The 20,276-nt window shown below is 38.0% G+C and overlaps 1 protein-coding gene across 2 annotated transcripts in view; it reads left to right on the top strand.

Annotated features, from left to right (window-relative positions):
* Positions 1-553: 553 nt before the first annotated feature.
* Positions 554-20,276, top strand: part of st3gal4 (ST3 beta-galactoside alpha-2,3-sialyltransferase 4) — an 80,400-nt gene continuing 60,677 nt past the window's right edge. Inside the window, exons 1-2 of one of the 2 annotated variants that reach the window (XM_036563122.1) lie at positions 554-796; positions 16,257-16,335. In XM_036563122.1, the coding sequence (XP_036419015.1) occupies positions 16,302-16,335 (34 nt within the window). In that variant the 5' untranslated portion in view covers positions 554-796; positions 16,257-16,301. The remainder of the gene's footprint in view (positions 797-16,256; positions 16,336-20,276) is intronic. The other variant, XM_036563121.1, reaches the window with a different exon arrangement.

The raw sequence follows: 20,276 nt of genomic DNA, 5'->3' as shown, positions 1-20,276 counted from the left end.
GGTTCAAGCTGTGTCTGAGGCACGATCACCAAAGTGATGTGGAAGGATGTTAAGAAAACCATAGAGCAAATATTCAATCAGATTTTAAACATGTTCACTACCGACATTATCATGAACCTCAATGGTTTACCTGACGCCATAATGCTTGGGTCTCTGCTTCCACAAACATATATATTCCTTCTAAAATCCCTGGGTTTCAGAAGTCATTCTGTGTCTGTTTGGTAGAGTGCGTGGCTATGAAACTAGACGTCCAGTGTTTAAATCCCACGTTTATCGGTGAGTTTTTTTTGATCCAAGGTTAAGTGTGTATATTGTTCAGCTGATGATGTAAACCCATGTTCACCACGTTTCACTGCATTTTCATGAGCAGTAACATTTTACCTGAGCACTAGATGGGCCTTGCTAAACTTGCAGCTTTAAGTTCCTCTTCCTCTCTTTCCTCTTTATGCTACTCTTTTGCAGGCGAAACAGGTTTTGAGTGGTAAAAGAAAATTTAGGTGTACTGTTAATCTGCGTGACACTCAGCAAGACTCTTGGAGAGGGTGGTGAATTTTCATCAATTCGTCTGCGCATGCGCCACAGAAAAACTTTTTATGGGTCGAGCTGTACACTGAGTGCTAACAACAATCCAGCTGACCACTGGCTGGAGTAAAGCGGACTGTTTAACAATAGCGGCTAACGGACTAAACCTTTAAATCTTTTTTCCTTGACACTTTAACTTGCTTTGAGTAGCCGACCAAGATGAAAAGTTTATGGACGCCCCCCACTTTGTGAATTTGGACGCTTGCTTCGATTTGTGAGTATCAGTAAATCTTTACTCTTTGTCTTATTTAGGGACAGCGTTACCAAATTAAGTTAGAGATGTAAAATAGCGTGCTAATTTCTTTAAGCATGTTAAACGCGGACGGTACTTTCAGGCTGTGTCACAACCTAGTCTACATGCACAGCCCACACGTCCACACGTTCATCGTCTTAGTTAGCTAACTACATTTCGCACAATTTATGCTCATATTCTGTTAAACTGCATGCTTGCATCACTACATAAATAGCGTTACTTCCTTTCACCCTTTATTTTGAGTTTTTGGTTTGTTAGCTTAAGGGAAAACACGGCACTCTCCAAACCACCAACTTGCATAACTTGCATCTTAAAATCCTGTTATGTAGAAAGGTTTTCCCCTCCTCGCATAGTTATTAACAGGCAATGCCTTCGTCCTCAGTTAATTTGATTTTAATAAACAATTTCGTAGATGGTGCATTTTTCATAGTCATTTAAGTATCAAACTAACATCAGGTGAACGAACATTAGATAAACAAAACATCTGGAAAGGCCAAATGAACCTTTTTAGTTGAGTATTAGGTAAGGATTAGTTTAGGAGTTAAAATACACATTCTCTTGAAATTGGATTTGCAGTGACAGTTGCTCATTACTTCCCTAATTACGGGGCACATTTAATCTCAAACGTTACGCAACCGCGGTAAAGTTGGTTTTCAAGGTTCGACACACATTCCCACGTGGCGATGTCAGTAGTGTTAGGAGAGAGGGTATGACGAGATTTCCCACTTACACATTCCTTCTCCACATAACACAAGCTCAGAACTACACTATTTCTTTTTACTTGAATTGGTTTTTGTAAGAAATTCTCTACACATTTCCTCGACTTAAATGGTGCGTTAAGCGGATCTTCATGTACAAGTAAGGGGCCGTCGTCAACGTGCTTGTCCTTATGTACAAAACCTGTTATGAAAGTCAAAATCTCAGTAGCATCTATGCTGTAGGGCCCACTGAATCGTGAAATCTAATGCATTACAGTAAAGAAAGCAAGACAGTTCTCTTCATTCAAAAAACTAAAGCAATTAGATTTTTTTTGGAATTAATGAAAAAAATGTAACCATTGCTGTAATAATGGAACATCCTGAAAAAGTGAAACGATAGGCACAAAAATAAAAAAGGTATTGTTTTTTTGTTGATAAAAAAATAGAAGTTGAATAAAATCCTTTCTCCAAATTCTTTTTGCTGTAATATTTTGTTGCAATAGGAAATTCTGTGATGCAAATAGTTTTGTAATTGTAGGCTCTGCATTAAGGACGGTATTGAATTTTTTTTTTTGATGGTAAAATACCTAAATACAACATTTTGTTTAATTACTATTTGCTTTAGGAGGCTGAAATAAAAATACAGCCTGCAAAACATTTTAGTTAAATAAATTGCCACAGTTATGAAGCTATTGATTTTGGCTGAGTGATAATGTAATAGTAAAACCTTATTTTCTGTTCATATTGTGCTTGTGCTATTGTTTTGCTGTCCGGTGTTGACCAGAGGTGGATGGGTTCCCCTGTTGAGTCTTGGTTCCTCTCAATGTTTTTCCCGCTGCTTTTAAAGGGTTTTCCTTGCCGCTGTTGCCATTGGCTTGGACCTAGATTTTTCTGTAAAGCTGCTTTGTGACAATGTCTGTTGTAAAAAGCACTGTATAAAGAAACTTTGACTTGACTTGACTTGACTAACCAAGTAGTTCTGTAGTATGTTGTACTAGAAAGAAGGTCTGTAAGGCATTTGGTTTTAAATTTGTAGGTCAAACAGTAAATAAGCTCAACACAAGACTTTCTTAAATTCTTCAGATTGGTGTAGCAATTACTGGCCAGTATTTGATTCTTTTGATTTTACAATTTGACTGTAAAGAAACCATTGAAATTTATTGTCAATACAATATAAATTAAAATTTAACACTTATTTTTTGCATGCTGTAGTTAGTTCCAATAATAGGGTAGTTTTTACTGCATTTGATCTTATAAATTTGGGCCATGCAATAAAGAAGCTATTGAATTTTTTTCATTAAAAGTTTGTTATTATAATATATAATTTAACATGAGACTTTACTCAAATTTTACTTGCTGTTGTAAATTAATAACAGTTAGTAATAACTATAAGCTCTGTAATCTATTTGATTTCATAATTATAGGTCCAACAGTAAAGAAGGCATTGATTATCGTGTGTAAGAATTTATTTGAAATTCAACAGATGTTTATTCAAATTCTACATGTTAAGGTAAGCTGCATTACTATGGCAGTCTTTAATGCACTTGAATTTAAAATGTTAGGGCATACAGTAAAAAAAACTTTGTTTAACACATTCATTAAAAACAAACCTTTGAGTTTATTCAAATTTGGCTTGCTGTACTTTCAACAATTGTTGCAATAATAAGGCACCCTTTAAGGCACTTGATTTTACAGTTCTGGACCCTACGGTAAAGAAGCTATTGAGTTTTTGGTGTTTAAAACATTAATTAATATTCAACACAAGGCTATCTTCAAATACTGCTTCTTGTACTAAGTTGCAGTAATAGGACACTCTATAATGCATTTGGCTTTACAATTTTGGCTCCTACAGTAAAGAAGCTATTGAATTATTTGCTAATGCAACACAATACTTAATTTAAATCCTTCTGCTGTAGTAAGTTACAATTACAGGAAGGTCTCAGTTGCTTGGGTTTCAGCTGTTTGGAACAAGATTTGTACATAGGGACACACACTTTGTTGACGGTCCCTTACTTTTTGCGCCTGAAAATCCGCTTAATGCACCATTCAATTTGGGGAAATGTGTTGAATTTCTTACAAAAAGCAATTAAAGTAAAAGGAAATAGTGTAGTCCTGAGCATGTGTTCTGTGGAGAAGGAATGTGTAAGTGGGGAAATCTTGTCGTATCCTCTCTCTTAAGGCTGTTGACATTGCTGTGGGTGCTGGGTTGTATGACATGTTGTAACGGTGCAAAATGGTGTGCAACAGGCTTTGGGGTATTTTTTGTCTCATTTGATGAATGTGTTAGAGGCGGTACCCAATTAGTAGCGACGTGTATATAAACCCCGCCACATTTAAAAAATCAGTGCACACAATGAAGTCCTCCACAAAGGCAGCCGCTGCAGCTCCTCATATTGGCTAAAACAAGAACATATCCTTGTTGTCTTTGGTTCTGGTTTCTAGCGGTTTGTTATTTTCCGTCCAAAGTTGCAGTTTGGTGCAGGTCACAAGAAAACCTTTCCCCTCTACAGCTGAGTTCACAATTACTTAACCAGTATCATTTGTCCCTAATCCTCATTCATCATTTTATCCATATTTGCACAGTATTGTGCGTAGTGGGCTGTTTGCATCATAGCATGTTTGCATCAGACTTTTTTGCAAAATCTGAGAACATACTTGGACATGATTTTATTCTGCTCAGAGGTATAGATTTGCTAATATTCTGTACTACCTGTATTATGTACATTGGAATTGTCTCATGGTTTTCCCATTTATATTTTGTGTAGTTATTTATATTTTCTATTTTATTCTTTTTAGTTTATCTCTTCTGTGTATATTGCTGTCTTGTTGCATGTTCTATAGGTCCAATAACACTAACTTTACCCAAATGAGATGACTCCTCAGAGTAGCTAATTTCCACTAATTAAAAGTAAAACTGGCACCGTTTAACATGGTGAGCAGTAATAATATTGCACACTGCAGCAAATCCTTGTAAACTATAAAACACATGCACAATTAGACTGTCTGAAATTTCCTGAACTCACTCTAGCACAAAACATATCTTTTTTTTTGGCAAAAAAATAGAATGAAGACAATTAATTAACAATTATTTTTTGAAAAAAAAAATCTAACAAACCTTTACAAAACCACACATCTGAATGTTACAGCAAATCAGGTTAGATTAGAGTTGTAACTAAACTCTGTAGACATTTTTGATTGCTCTGAATCATTGAATCAGCAAGGAATTACAAGTGATGCCATTCTGTAGAAGAGTGTACTTCTTAGGATTTAAGTGAAAACCTTTTGAACAGCTGAATGTGCTACCACCTCATGTTTGACAGCAAATCAGGCTGAAAACAATATACAAGACTTGTTCTGGAGTGCAATTTAGAGCTAATGATGTTGATCAGGTGGGTTAATCAAGTTCGGTTGTGGAGATCTGCTGCTCTACAGAGCTTAGTTCAAGCGCTAATCTATCATGACTCATTCTTTTTAACAAAGTCTTCAGTAGCACCTGAATAGTAGAACCATTGTGGAGAATATTGTAGGGCAGAAGATCTCCAAGACTGATGTTGATCTTCTGGTAGTAGCACACATCTCAGCTTATGTTTTCTGAACCTGGTCTAGGATTGACTTCCCACACTTTTGTTCCACACCTTCATTTACCCCTAAGTCTATTTAATAGCAAGTGAACAAACCCTAAATAAAATTGATTTGTGTGCGTGTTACACAATGTGAAAGAGCAAGTGGGGGGGAAAAAAGCATTCTAATACACACTACCAAAAGTACTAAATGTGTTTAGGTTCTTGACACACAATTACAAGTTTCCAATCTTATGACTGATCTTGATCAATTTATTATAGTACATAGTAGATGGGACAATGTTAGAAAAATATCAAATGAACATGTGAAGGCAGCACAAAGCCCAAAACAGGGAAACACAAATGGCAGGTTTGAATACGCTGCATTATGAAAGTATATTTTTTGCCTGTATCTTGAATATGCATAAATTTCACAACCAGGCATTGCACTCATGGTTGCCATATTTCAGATGTGAGTGTCACAGTGCGCTCACTGAAGTAATAATAATATCACTAGCTATCATCAACATAAACACTCCACTGTCCTTGCTTGAACACTGTAGAGATGCCCCCTGTAGTTAAAATACATTAAGAAATAAACTGTCAGTAATTTGGCAGGGGCTGGAATTTGAAAATGCTATGCACCTTTTCACCCGATCTAAGCAAAAGATTTACCTCCAGTTGTCGCAGGGGATTGCATCTGCCAGGATCCTAAAAGAGATGAGATGTCAAATGAAAATATTATTAGTCTTTTGAACACAACAAACATGTTATGTCACTTTTGAGAGAAAGCATCTGCCAAATGCATAAATGTAAATACAGTTTTGCAGACACAAGAAGCTGTCTAATTATTAGGTAGATTAAGGTAAAGTCATTGAAAACTGGTCAAAGACTTTGTGTTGTTTTAGCTTTAATCACAATGCATTAAATACCATAAAAAGTATACTACAACAAAGTCTGTGATTTATTATTTTTTTTTTCAATGAACGCTTTTTTATGATTCTTTTTGTATAGCCGTAAAATGTAAATAAAAAAAAAGTTGCATGCACACGCATAAAATGCATAATGGTCAAACTCATGTCCTTAAAGAGTAACTGCACTCTAAGATCTTTTTTTCATTAACAGATGAAATGCACTGCTCTGTAATAATGAAATATTCCAGTCTTGCTTGAAATGTGAGCACATCTTTCCAAACTGTAAAAAAAACATTTTTATCATGGTCAGTTCTGCCTCTGCAGCACCCCTCTGGTTCAAATCTGTTGTAGGCGTGGATGACATGTCCAATGTTACCACCCCCTAATGACGCCCGACTCGTGCCGCGGTCATAAATATGAAGGCATAGGAGCCTAGAGTGAGAAGATAACCACACGCACTTGCTGACCTAAATACCCCCAACACCACCTCACATAGTTGCGATATGTCAGATGTCTATAACAACTATAAATAACTCAATTAATCTAAGCTTAGTTTGGAATTAAGATGTTATGATTCACACATTTGGTAATATTTAACGTATGATTAGGTGACCTGAAGGACTGGTAAAGTGAGGATTCTTGCAAGTCCCTATATAGCTGCCGGTATGTGTCATGAACAGCTTGCAGGACATAAGGTACGATACAGTCTTCCTTGGTATACTTCTGTGCTTGGAATCAAACAGGCAGCATGCTAAAAGCTTGGTTGTGAACGCCTAGCATAAGCTAACTAGCTTAGGCTACAAAGGTTGGGTTAGCTATTTTTTGTATTAATTTTTAACGTACTTCGGCCACCTTCCTACTGCAAGTGAGAGATTGCACCTGTATAGAAGGAATGGCCTAATAGAAGTATGTTTTTCAAAGCTTGATGAGAAAATAAATAAAACGGACAATGTTTAAAGAAATTCACTTTATTCGTTCAGAATTCACTATATCTTAGAAATCAGGACGCGGGTTTTATCGAATGTAGATCTTGCTGAACAGAAAATTAGAAGCTAGCTGTCTCGTGTTTGGGGAATGTTCTACCATGCTGATGCCTCTTCCACTTGCTGTTAATAATTTTCTGGCACTACTTTAACTCTTTGGCACTTGAGTCAGTGCCTCATTCTGATAAGGCTCAAAACACAATGCGTGATCAGAAACACCTTCCTTCGTCGAAGATAGGGATGGCAGTGGAGAAAAACCGTCAACCTCATGAGACCTCTCAGTTGCAAAGGTGCTGTTTGAGTCCGTCACTCTCCATATTTCCTGGTAGCTAACATTAGCTATAAAAACACAGCAGCCCAGCCCACCTGGTTTCCCTCCCAGCCCCACCTCCAAACCACTGAAGTGCCCCTCCTAATGTGCCCCTCCCAATATTTCCTTCCCATTCATAAGTTGAGCTAGAGGTGGACTAAATAGTGGGGTGTAGTTACTATTTAAAGCCTATATGTACTTCCAAAACTGAGATTTACTCTTCTCACACTTTCACTGAACAGTTTATCATCCTTTACTTTTTCTTATTTTCAGTAGTCATTGAGTCACCAGCTTTTAAGAGCCAGAGTTTGATGCTTGGATAAAAAAGACGAGGGATATCAGAACAGAACAGATGTCTAAGAAGCCACCTGAACAAATCTACGTAGCAGCCATTTCCAAAACCAGAAGACTTAATGGAACCTGTCTATTGTATTTCATTGATTATGCTGGACTGGAGCAATGAGGGTAAGAGAGGGAAAGAGCTCACCCCAATGCCAGTCTCACAGCATGCTCCTAGATCCTCTAAACGAGTGTTATTTTAGCATTAGTTACTAAGACTGAGCCTGTACTGCACTGGGTTGCAACTGTAGCATACTACTACTCGAGCATTAGCTTAGCCCAGCAGAGTACAGTTCAAGGCACCACAGAACAATTCTGTTTTTTATCTTTGTCACTTTTACACGAGACATTTGAATGTGTGATCTCAGATATGAGTCTTTATCAGTCTCTAAATGGATGCTTTGTTTGCTAGAACCATGCATGTACAGCGGTGGGAGGTACCATATGCTCGCGTTAGCTTAGGCTTGGGCCCAGTCCCATTTCACCACTTGCCCCTACCACTTAGCTCTTAGCCCTCTGTTTTGTTTGTTCATGTCTAGGGTTAGGGTGTCCTAATTTTTGTTGAGATAGAGAGGTAGAGCGAAGTGTTAGGGCCATGTGGCCCTCCAGAGGCACACTCCAAACGGAGTGTTATGAGGGGAAAAAAAAAGAAAAACCGGCAAGATGGCTGCGTGAGCGACCAAAGAAACCCACAAATGTAAGTATTTTCTCAGTTAAAAATTTCCAATAACCATTGTATTATCTTAGTTTAATGTCATTTCAATGTATTATGGTTGTTTTCTTCATAACAAGCATAAAGAATCGCTAATAGCATGCTAATGTCTCGGTAGCTAGCTAGCTAATTTTCCCTTTCCACCTTAAATAGTCCAGCAGTATTGACGCCTAAAGCACCAGAATGTAACTGCTGCACCATTTAAGGTGGAGTGGGAAAATTCGAACAAGAACCTGGTGAATAGCTAACTTCAGCGTGATACTCAAACAAGGGGTAGGGGTAAAAAGAAGAAATGGGAGTGGGCCTTAAGCTACAGCTAAAAACATTACGTTTCGTTTTTTGTCACTCCAACAACAATCAGTTGACGTTACTCTTTTTTTTTTATAGTCTACTAGTGATGGCAGAGCACCAGTTTGTCAGTCAAACATGTACTAGGGTGTTTGGATCTCTTTAGCTAAGCTAGCTAGGAGAGAAGAGCTGGCTAGCATTAGCTTAACTAGGTAACTACAGGTCTAAACACCACAGAACAGGTTTAATTTTGTCTTTCTGTACCTCTGCCACCAGCTGCTCGGCCTTTGTTGCTCAGAGTTGAGTTATCATCATCTAAATTTGTGTCAGTGAAGTTTTTGTCAGGATTGACGTTGTTCTGTAGTGAACAGAGCTGGCAGCTTGCTAGCTAAGCTAATACCATCCAGCTACTCTTTCCTGGTTAGCAGCACTGTTTAACATGTCAGAAATTGGTGTTAGATGGAGGCTTTGACGTTTTTTAAATGGTGGTTTTAAAATCGTGCATTTTGGCATCCATGTGAGCAAACAAAACGTATTTGATTGTTTTTAGCTTTGAAATAATACAGCAGGATGCGGTGGCACTATATGATATAAATGTAGAACCAATCACTGAATAGCTACTTTGTTACGTTATCCCACTGAATGGTTCTGAGGCCCTAAACACAGTTAGGTAACGCCTTGACTCGACTCTACTCTCCTTTTTTGGTTTTCCATTAAGTAAATCTGGTACTGCGTACTATTTTTGGTATCACCTCCATCAAGCTACCAAGTGAGCTGAGCCAATACCTAAAGGTAACAAAAAAATGCTGCAGACCACTGATTTGTTGGAGAGAATCGCTAAACACATATGCTAAAGTTAGCTACCAGGTTAGCGTAACCTCTTGTGTCACCTTTAAACAACCAGAATCATCTGAAATCTTATGTAGTATTTCCCCAACTCTCCTGTTTTTGTATTTGTATTTTGTAATTGTAATTATAAAATGTAATTATATTCAGCACACATACACAATCTCTGTAGTGTTTTTCCTGCTGGAGCTGCTGTTTTTTGATTGGTGAATCTTTTAAATTTAACCTCGCTTTGTTATTATTGGTTTAAGAGCTGATTTAAACTAAATCAGTGGTAAAATAATTCTGCATTTTTTATTTTTAAACAGATTTCACTTAAATGCCAACTAAAAATTTAATCACAAACTTTATAGAAAAGCCTTATAGAAACATATGGAGTGCCACAAAGGTTATTTTCTTTATGAAATGTCTGTCAGGCAGCTTATTTTGATTACAGTATATAATGTGCAAATGTTTCTTCATCAGTTATGTATGTATCTGCAATGTAGAACAGCTAACTTACTTTGGTTGTGTAGCTTGAAGTGCAAGTTAGCTAGCTATCATAACATTTTGCTGAATGATACACTATCAATATTTAAAATAAGGTATAAGCCTTAAGCAGTAACTAGTACCTTAGCTATCTGGCTACAAGACATTCCCTCTCTTTTGGAATTTGGCAGTCATTGTTATGTACTAAAACTGAAGTTGCAGTTCACTTGGGTTGTGTTTTAGTGACTATTTCCAAAGTCAGCCATAAGTGGAGGCAAATATGTTTCTGACATCAAATATGTTCCACTAAGAAATTTCAAGTTAACTTTGGTTGTAGAATTATTGAATTACAAGAGTAAAGTGTTTTTCAGTGTTAGATTCCCTCAACATATGCTCTCACAACAATGCAAAGCATTTCTGTTGAGGGTGTTTTTGTTGAGGGGTGGTGTTTCCTGTACAAACCAGAAATGCCTCTGGCTGCAGCCCGTTTAACATTTGAACATTAGAAGTAAATAGGCCTATATCTTTGAATTAGGCTTACTTAGTTTAACTGTGCCTAGCCTACTGTTAGTCTACTGCTTACAGCACAAACTCGACTAACACAAGCTTGTTTTATTCCAGAAGCGTGCTAATGGTTACATTTTCACACACCAGTAGTGAAAATGAGAGTACATTTTGTGGCTTGCAGCTTGCAACAAACAAAAGGAGAGAACAGATTAACAGATTTGTTGAAGGTTGGATTTTTTTCTGTAAATTGACTCATAGATGTAAGTGCTGAAACTACACGTCCATTCCATCATTGCTTATGTGATATAAAAGGCCACATTGCAAACACAAGCACTCTGCAAATGGCAGCACAGCGGTGCATAAGTGACATACTTCCGCTTTCTATTTTAAAATGCCCTCGTGCTCTCGCTGATCATGCCACTACTGGCTCTTGAAGTTGAACAGCTCTCTGGGGTTGATGTAAACTGGTCTGTTCCCACAGATTAGTTCTGAAAAGGTTCTTGGCTTCTTTGCTGTTGTTAATAATTTGTGCAGCAAAATGGATGACGAGACTAATTGTGTGTAATATCTGTAGAACTTTGTAGCGATCTGTGAGAATTTCTGGCATAGGTCTCCTGAGCAGTTCAACAGCACAAATGCTGTGTATGAATGCTGCTTTGTGCAAAGTCTTGGTGCTGTATCACTCATGTCACTAAGAGGTAGTCTGTGTTGAAAAAATGACTGGCTTGTGGGTTGGAGCTGTGTTGAAGTGTTTTCAGAGTGTGAGAGAACGCTGGCACTTTCTAAAAAGCTCTGGGCAAAATCACACTGCTCTGCTCTCACTCCACACCACTCATATATTCTGCCGGGACCTTATGAATGCCGGGTCGGAGGGTGTGGTTATGCTAGTGGATTTTTTTCTTTAATTTGTCAACTGTCTGTATAAAATCAGCTGAGCAGGATTAAAAGTTGTAATGAATGATTTATCAAAATCAGAATCAGGCCAAGTATGTTTGCACATAAAAGGAATTTGTCTTTGGTGAAACAGTAGCTAATGGTTACACAGTAACTGACAATAGAGGTTTCACACTGACATAGCAGACATCCATACCTGAGTTCTACCATGCATACACACTGTCTCTCTCTCTCTCACACACACACACACACACACACACACACAGGCAAACATCCATTCCTATAATAATAATTCTGCACTTTTTATTTCTAAACAGATTTCACTTAAATGCCAACTAAAAATTTAATGACAAACTTTATAGAAAAGCCTTATAGAAACATATGGAGTGCCACAAAGGTTATTTTCTTTATGAAATGTCTGTCAGGCAGCTTATTTTGATTACAATATATAATGTGCAAATGTTTCTTCATCAGTTATGTATGTATCTGCAATGTAGAACAGCTAACTTACTTTGGTTGTGTAGCTTGAAGTGCAAGTTAGCTAGCTATCATAACATTTTGCTGAATGATACACTATCAATATTTAAAATAAGGTATAAGCCTTAAACAGTAACTAGTACCTTAGCTATCTGGCTACAAGACATTCCCTCTCTTTTGGAATTTGGCAGTCATTGTTATGTACTAAAACTGAAGTTGCAGTTCACTTGGGTTGTGTTTTAGTGACTATTTCCAAAGTCAGCCATAAGTGGAGGCAAATATGTTTCTGACATCAAATATGTTCCACTAAGAAATTTCAAGTTAACTTTGGTTGTAGAATTATTGAATTACAAGAGTAAAGTGTTTTTCAGTGTTAGATTCCCTCAACATATGCTCTCACAACAATGCAAAGCATTTCTGTTGAGGGTGTTTTTGTTGAGGGGTGGTGTTTCCTGTACAAACCAGAAATGCCTCTGGCTGCAGCCCGTTTAACATTTGAACATTAGAAGTAAATAGGCCTATATCTTTGAATTAGGCTTACTTAGTTTAACTGTGCCTAGCCTACTGTTAGTCTACTGCTTACAGCACAAACTCGACTAACACAAGCTTGTTTTATTCCAGAAGCGTGCTAATGGTTACATTTTCACACACCAGTAGTGAAAATGAGAGTACATTTTGTGGCTTGCAGCTTGCAACAAACAAAAGGAGAGAACAGATTAACAGATTTGTTGAAGGTTGGATTTTTTTCTGTAAATTGACTCATAGATGTAAGTGCTGAAACTACACGTCCATTCCATCATTGCTTATGTGATATAAAAGGCCACATTGCAAACACAAGCACTCTGCAAATGGCAGCACAGCGGTGCATAAGTGACATACTTCCGCTTTCTATTTTAAAATGCCCTCGTGCTCTCACTGATCATGCCACTACTGGCTCTTGAAGTTGAACAGCTCTCTGGGGTTGTTGTAAACTGGTCTGTTCCCACAGATTAAAAAAAAAAAGTTCTGAAAAGGTTCTTGGCTTCTTTGCTGTTGTTAATTTGTGCAGCAAAATGGATGACGAGACTAATTGTGTGTAATATCTGTAGAACTTTGTAGCGATCTGTGAGAATTTCTGGCATAGGTCTCCTGAGCAGTTCCACAGCACAAATGCTGTGTATGAATGCTGCTTTGTGCAAAGTCTTGGTGCTGTATCACTCATGTCACTAAGAGGTAGTCTGTGTTGAAAAAAAATGACTGGCTTGTGGGTTGGAGCTGTGTTGAAGTGTTTTCAGAGTGTGAGAGAACGCTGGCACTTTCTAAAAAGCTCTGGGCAAAATCACACTGCTCTGCTCTCACTCCACACCACTCATATATTCTGCCGGGACCTTATGAATGCCGGGTCGGAGGGTGTGGTTATGCTAGTGGATTTTTTTCTTTAATTTGTCAACTGTCTGTATAAAATCAGCTGAGCAGGATTAAAAGTTGTAATGAATGATTTATCAAAATCAGAATCAGGCCAAGTATGTTTGCACATAAAAGGAATTTGTCTTTGGTGAAACAGTAGCTAATGGTTACACAGTAACTGACAATAGAGGTTTCACACTGACATAGCAGACATCCATACCTGAGTTCTACCATGCATACACACTGTCTCTCTCTCTCTCACACACACACACACACACACACACACACACACACACACACACAGGCAAACATCCATTCCTGTAGACACACGTGTAAGTAAAACAGTATTTAAAGTGTGGAGTACCTCAGCCATATAGGAGGTAGCAATACTAAATAGAATAAATGAAAATAAAATAAAAAAGAAGGAAATATGATAAAATATTTATATTTAACACACTGATTTTGACCTTTCTTTTTTTATTTTATTTTATTTTATCTATTTATTTTTATTGTTGCAACTGCAAGCCACAGAATGTATGCTCATTTTTCACTAGAGGTCAGTATTTGTGTGTGAAAACATAATCGTCAGCACATGTACAGCACAGCAGCATATGGTATAAAACAAGCTTGTGTTAGTCGACTTTGTGCTGCAAGCAGTAGGCTAACAGTAGGCTAGCCACAGTTAAACTTAGTAAGCCTAATGCGACGATACAGGCCTATTAATTTTCTTGTTGCTTATGCGCAGCAATTGTCTAGAAATGTAATGGTGTGAAGAACAAAACTCTGCAGCTTGGTTTTTACATTTTTAGCAGATCTGGTTATGCGCTGCAGTTTGTAAATGCTTGGTGTCAGAGCTGCACCATACTGTGAGGAAAGTGGTGATGACGCACTCTGTAGTGGCTGTATAGAAATGAACCTGCAGCAGTTGAGGCAAGACCTTTCCTACATGATTGTATCACCAGTTTAAGATGTTTTTTGAAAAAACAATTACCCCTGTTGCAACTGTTTTGGAGTGTTTCTGGAATCAATTTTAGAATGAGTCTATGTTTACATAAACAATGAAGTGAATAAGGTAAAACGTTGAATATTGTGGTGGCTTCCATATGCTATGTTCAGAGAGAGAGGGACTTTTAAGATGCAGTGTGCATATTTTCCTAAAAAGCAGAAATTATGGCCTCTACTGACTCTTCTTCTGCATGGCGCCATGCTGGTGTGACGAAGTGGGATCTTGCTAGTGAACTTGAGCAGAAGGACACCATGGTGGATGGCAAAGAAGAAGCAAAACAAGTGGAGGTGAAACTGGCGTGAAAGTGGGCGGTGGCGGACAGGATGGCACGATGGCAGAAAGAGAAGCAGAGCGGCATCAAGCCAGGGCATGGCTGAGTAGAGCCAGCGCATATTCGACTACCATGTGGATGGTCGCCCAACATTACGGCTGGACGGCTGGGGACACCGAGATTCAGCTTTGCTTTACAAGGGACAAGCACGTTAGGTGCTTGTGGATTTGCCAGTGTAGTCGCATTGTACTCTCTTGGTGCTGACCACGGCACACCAGCAGCGGTTTGGACAAGTACCAGCAGCACTGTCTGTTAGAAAACCACTTTCCAATAGGCGAAGGCGGAAAGGGGAACAGATAAACGTGCTGGTGGCAAAGCTGACCACAATGATTAGCAGGCTTACCCCACGTTCAAAAAAGTAGTGCAGGAGGTGTTGGTGTTGGAGCATTTCTTGAACACACTGCTGCCAGAGGAGCTAAGGCGACACATACGGCTCATCAAACTGACTAGCCTCGAAGCAGCTGTCGCTGAAGCCAAAACAGCAGAGCTCAACCTCAATGACGGGGAAACAAAGCAAGTAACACAGTGCTATGTAGCAGAAGACTCTGGGGGGAGGTGTCGGCATGTGAAACAGACGCCAAGTGAGCAACGGCAGCATGGGTAGTGTGTTGGTGGTGTGGATAAAAGGGACATTGTGCCCGCCAATGCTACAAGCCTGAGCCAGTGGAAGATGAGAATGGGCCTGCTCAGTGAACTATAAACTAGATAATCCCTCTCCTCTTTAGCCCAGAGGACGCATCATCCATGATTTCCAAAAAAAATTTTCAAATTTTGATTCGACCAACGGACACCTTTCCACTTTGTTTCAGTCCATCTTAAATGAGCTTGGGCCCAGAGAAGGCAGCAGCATTTCTGGATCCTGTTTATATATGGTTTCTTCTTTGAATGGTAGAGTTTTAGAGTGGTGAACCCCTCTCTATATTTACTTCTAAAAGACACAGCCTTCCTGGGATGCTCTTTATACTGAATCATGTTACTGACATTACACAACTTTACTAGTCATTTGTTGCCCCATCTCAACTTTTTTTCAAACGTGTTGCTGGCATTAGATTCAAAATTTTTCAAAAGTTATAGGATTGCTCAGTTTCAACATTTGATATATTGCCTTTGTACTATTTTCAATGAAATGCAGGCTTTAAATGATCTGCATGTCTTTGCATCCTGTGGCTGCTGTTAATTGTTCTTTCAAGCTTTTCAAAGTTTTCACAAAATGGGGACATATTGTACCACAACCCTATCCTCCTCAGAGTATGCGTATGGCTAAATGTGTGTAAAGAGTAGAGTATGTGTGCGGCTAACTCTGTGTGAAGAGCACATGCTACAGTTCACTGCCTTCTTCACATTCTGCTCTTGTATCTTTGTCTCTGTAGAGATGACTTCAAAACTTGTCTTACTTCTCTATACTGCAATAATTCTAAACTTTGAGACTATTTTTGCCACACTAAAGCAGAACACTGAAACAGAGAGATGGTAAGAGTTTTAGTGAGAACAGCAGATACCACTACACACTTAAAAACTATGGTTCTTTAGTAAAGAAAAGTAAAGAAAATGGTTCTGTGCAGAACCATGAACACTCAATGTGTGTAGCCTGGGAGAAGTTTGAATGCAGTGGTAATTTTACTGCCTCTGCCTGGACTACTGGTTCAAATAAAAGTGTAACAAACACTTCAAAAGCTAATATGCTCTTATGTTCCCTTCTCAGGATAACATCCGTTTCAGAGATGAAACGTCTGAAGAGCATTTGAAGATGTTCTTAAAGATTTCCAGAATTGAATACAAAAGTGAGTACATTCTTTTGTTGACTTTACATATGTGCACATACAAAATGTTGTCTGTGATGTTGAAGATGTTTGCATCACCTTACTTTCCATGAAACTGCCATACTGCGATATGTGATACTATTGTCTGTTTTCAAAGAAAAAAACAATTACTAAACTGCAATTTAAAAATATTTATTGAACACTGAACATTTTTAACATTCCAGCAGACATACCAACAAAGCACAATATGACAAATAAATTAGCAAAAAAATAAATTTTATTTGCCCCTCCAATAAAAGTAAAAGAATAATGTCAATATGACTTGAATAGATTAGTAAAACAGTATGACAATATTACTTAACAAGTTAAGATGTACCCACTTAGCAGACGTACCCCTACAATTCAGCAGAACACTGTCTGCAAACGGCCATTCTTGGGTCATTCTCTGACACTTTAAAATGCTTTCACACAGACAACATGTTTACTGCATTTACAAAGAGCACCTCACTCCACGCTGGTTGCGATTTTATCGTCTTGTTGTAAAATTGGGGTTTGTGTTTCTTTAAGGAGGATGCGTGCTTGTTAAACACAATGGCTCAGTTTTTTTCTTTACTCTTTCTGGAGTTATGTTTGGCTCGAATGCTTGAAACTGACTAAAAGCTGGGAAACTTCAGCGTGCTCCAGTGTGACTTGCTGTGGAAAGTGGGTTAAAGTGGGTATTACCCTAGAGCAGTTGGCTCTAGCCCTGGAGCTAAGAAGTAAAAGTTCCACTCTGGTTCCCGGGAACTAGAAAAAGGTAATAGCATCATTAAAAAGGTCATTGTTTGGTATAAATTATTTGGTGTTTCCACTTATTCGACCAAACACTGAAAGTGTTTTTTTTGCCATTTTTGGCCAAATCATTTCGGTTGCCGAATATTCGGGACATACCTAGTTATTTGTTTTTTTTTTGTTTTGCTGCTTTGCTGCTCTCTACTTTTGCTACTGAGTCATAAACTGGATATAGAAAGACAACTACATTTGCATTTCCTCAAGCAGATACAGTGCTTGCCAGGCCAAAAAATACGTCTTAAAGTTTATGTAAAAAAACAAGGAAAGAAAGAAACTACAATTAATATTATAAAGAATAAAGGCTGTGTGTTGAAAGAAAGACACTAATGGTTAATGTTTTACAATAATAAGTAGAGGTGTAGTCTTTGTGACATGCAGGTATATGCCTTATACTCCACCAGGAAACCACTTGGATTTGTTCACCTGAAAATACATGATGCGCATTTCTGGCTATTATTGTGGCTGTATGTGACATGTTCACAGGAAAAGTCTGAATTAACACAAACTCAAGGGTCATGAAAATGAAATGTCTTTCTTAGGGTCATGCTAGGAGATCACAATGTAATGTAAGTAAGTTTAGATGCAAAGTGAAGACCTTTTTTGCTTTTGTCATCCTTTTTTCAAATTTTGAGTGTGTTGCTGCAAGAAGTTCCTACAAATGTCACAGGATAAATACTACTACTACTACTACTAGAGACTCTCTAATAGTCTATTTTCAATGAAAACTTTGACTTGCCAGGCTCAAAAGTTTGTGCAAACCCAATTCCAAAAAAGTTGGGACAGTATGTGAAATGCAAATGAAGACAGAAAGCAGTGCTTAGTTGATCCTCTTCGACCTGTATCTAAATGAAGTTTTATATTATCAACATTTTACAACTTTTTTGTGAATATACGCTCATTCTGAAATTGATGCCTGCAGCACCTTGCCAAAAAAAGCAATTTAAGATTAAGAATAATGTTAATGCTCAAACATTTTAGAAGAGGTGGTCTAATTGTACTTTGATACAAAAGGATCCAGGAAAGGCCTCGTTCTTTATGAGCAAGAATGAGTCGAGCCCTGTCATTTCCACAAAAAATGCACCTAGTTCAACTGTTCAAGCACAACATTCCTCAATGAGAGTTGGCAAGGATTTTAGGTATTTCACCCTCTGTGGTGCATATCATCAAAAGATCCAGAAAGATCGTAGAAAGCAAGGCCAAAGATCGTAGAAAGCAAGGCCAAAAACCACAACTGAAGGCCCATAACCTTTGATACATCAGATGGCACTGTATTAAAAAAACAGTGTGTTTCTGTGATAGATATCACCTCTTGGGCTTGGAAATACATTAACAAACCATTGTCAGTAAACGCTGCTGACATCTCTGGGCTCATCTGAAATGGACTGATGCACAGATAATCTGAAAAGTTTACTCGTCAGACCACAATACATGTTTTATGGAAATAATGGACAGTGTGTGTCTGGGCCAAAGTAGTAAAGAACCATCCAAATTGTTACCAGTGTAAAGTTCCAAAGCTAGGCTGTGTCATGGTATGGGTGCATAGTGCACATCTAATATAACCACATACAACCCTATACCAATGGTGAAAGCACCATTAAAGCTGATATGTACACATACAACTATATACATATATACAATTTAGACATTTCTGATTTAGACATATGTAGTTGGGACTCCCCCAATCACACAATACTACCAGTGTAAGTATAAGAGTGAAAGCTAGTACAGGCTTCTACTGTATCTTTTCACTTTTTTTTTCAAATACACACACACACACACATTTTTGAGCAACATATGCTGCCTTTCAGAATCTGTTTTTTTGCAAGGACATCCAAGCTTATTTCAACATGAAAACAGAAAGAAACATTCTGAACATGTTACAACACCATGGCTGCGTAATCAGAGAGTGCGGGTGCTGTACAGGCTGCTTGTCTCATATTAAAAGCGCATGGCACTTTATTAAGGGTAAAATTTGACAACGAAGGCCCCATATGATTGCACAGCTGAAGGCTTGTATAACTGAGGAATGGCAAAAAATTCAGCTTTCAAACGTTTAAGTGCTGTTTAAAGGAAAGGTGATGTAACAGAGTGGTAAACATGCTTCTGTGTCAACTTTTATGAATATGTTGTGGGCATCATATTTTGTATAAAGACATTGAGGGGGGAAAAAATTGTATGATAAAATATCAAATCCTGTTTTTGTACTGTTTTCATACAGGTCAAAGTGTATGATTACTGATTTTATTTATTTTTTTTTTATTGGCACTTCACATGGTGTATGGTGTCTTAGCTTTTAGGAAATGGGTTTGGCCTTTTCACACCAAGTATGATTTTTTTTTTTTTCAGATTAAAAAATAGATAGAAAAAAAAGATTAACATAGTATATATGTAGTAATGTATATGCAGTAATGTATAGGTAGAAATGTATTTTGTTCTCAATCCAATTTGAACACAAAATAGGAAGAAGAAAAGGATTCCTTGAGAGGCAGCAGTGATGAACTAATGATTTTTCATTGCAACTAAATGACGTGCACACACTGTGTACACACCATTCTATTTGAGGATCTGCTTCTGCTTGTTGCTCCTCATTAAAAAGGAGCATTCATTAGTGAGGGAAGCAAATAATTTGCGGTTCTTGTGGGCATGAACAGAATGGAATGTAACTGTATAGCCATTTTTTATTTTATACAGTTGCTGTAAGGTACTCATGGTCATTCCTGGTCCACCTTCTATTTTCTTTAATCTCCATGGTTTTATAGTTGTGTTTTTTGTTGTATAAGCTTTTGTGCTTTTGCCACAAGCAAGGTGAACTGTTCTGCCACCATCCTGATGCATATTTGGGCTCTTTTCCACCAAACGGTTCTGAGCACGGAGGGTAACCATTCCAGTGGCGTTTCCACATGGACACAGTTCGACACGGAATGTTTAAAATCCAGGCTCAGCCCTTTTTAATTTTTTTAGCACCGTTAGCTAACCATACTCGGGGCCACAGAACCATTCGGTGGAATGATATAACAGCGTAGCTGTTCGCTGATTGGTTCTATGTTTATATCTGTATTGAACCACAGCATCCTGCTGCGCTATTTCAAACCTGAAAGCATTCAAATAAATTCAGCTTGCTCAAAAAAATA

Source organism: Colossoma macropomum, unplaced genomic scaffold (genome assembly GCF_904425465.1).
Source record: "Colossoma macropomum unplaced genomic scaffold, Colossoma_macropomum, whole genome shotgun sequence".
In the NCBI taxonomy this organism is placed as follows: Eukaryota; Metazoa; Chordata; class Actinopteri; order Characiformes; family Serrasalmidae; genus Colossoma; species Colossoma macropomum.
This window is presented reverse-complemented; position numbering and strand designations above follow the sequence as displayed.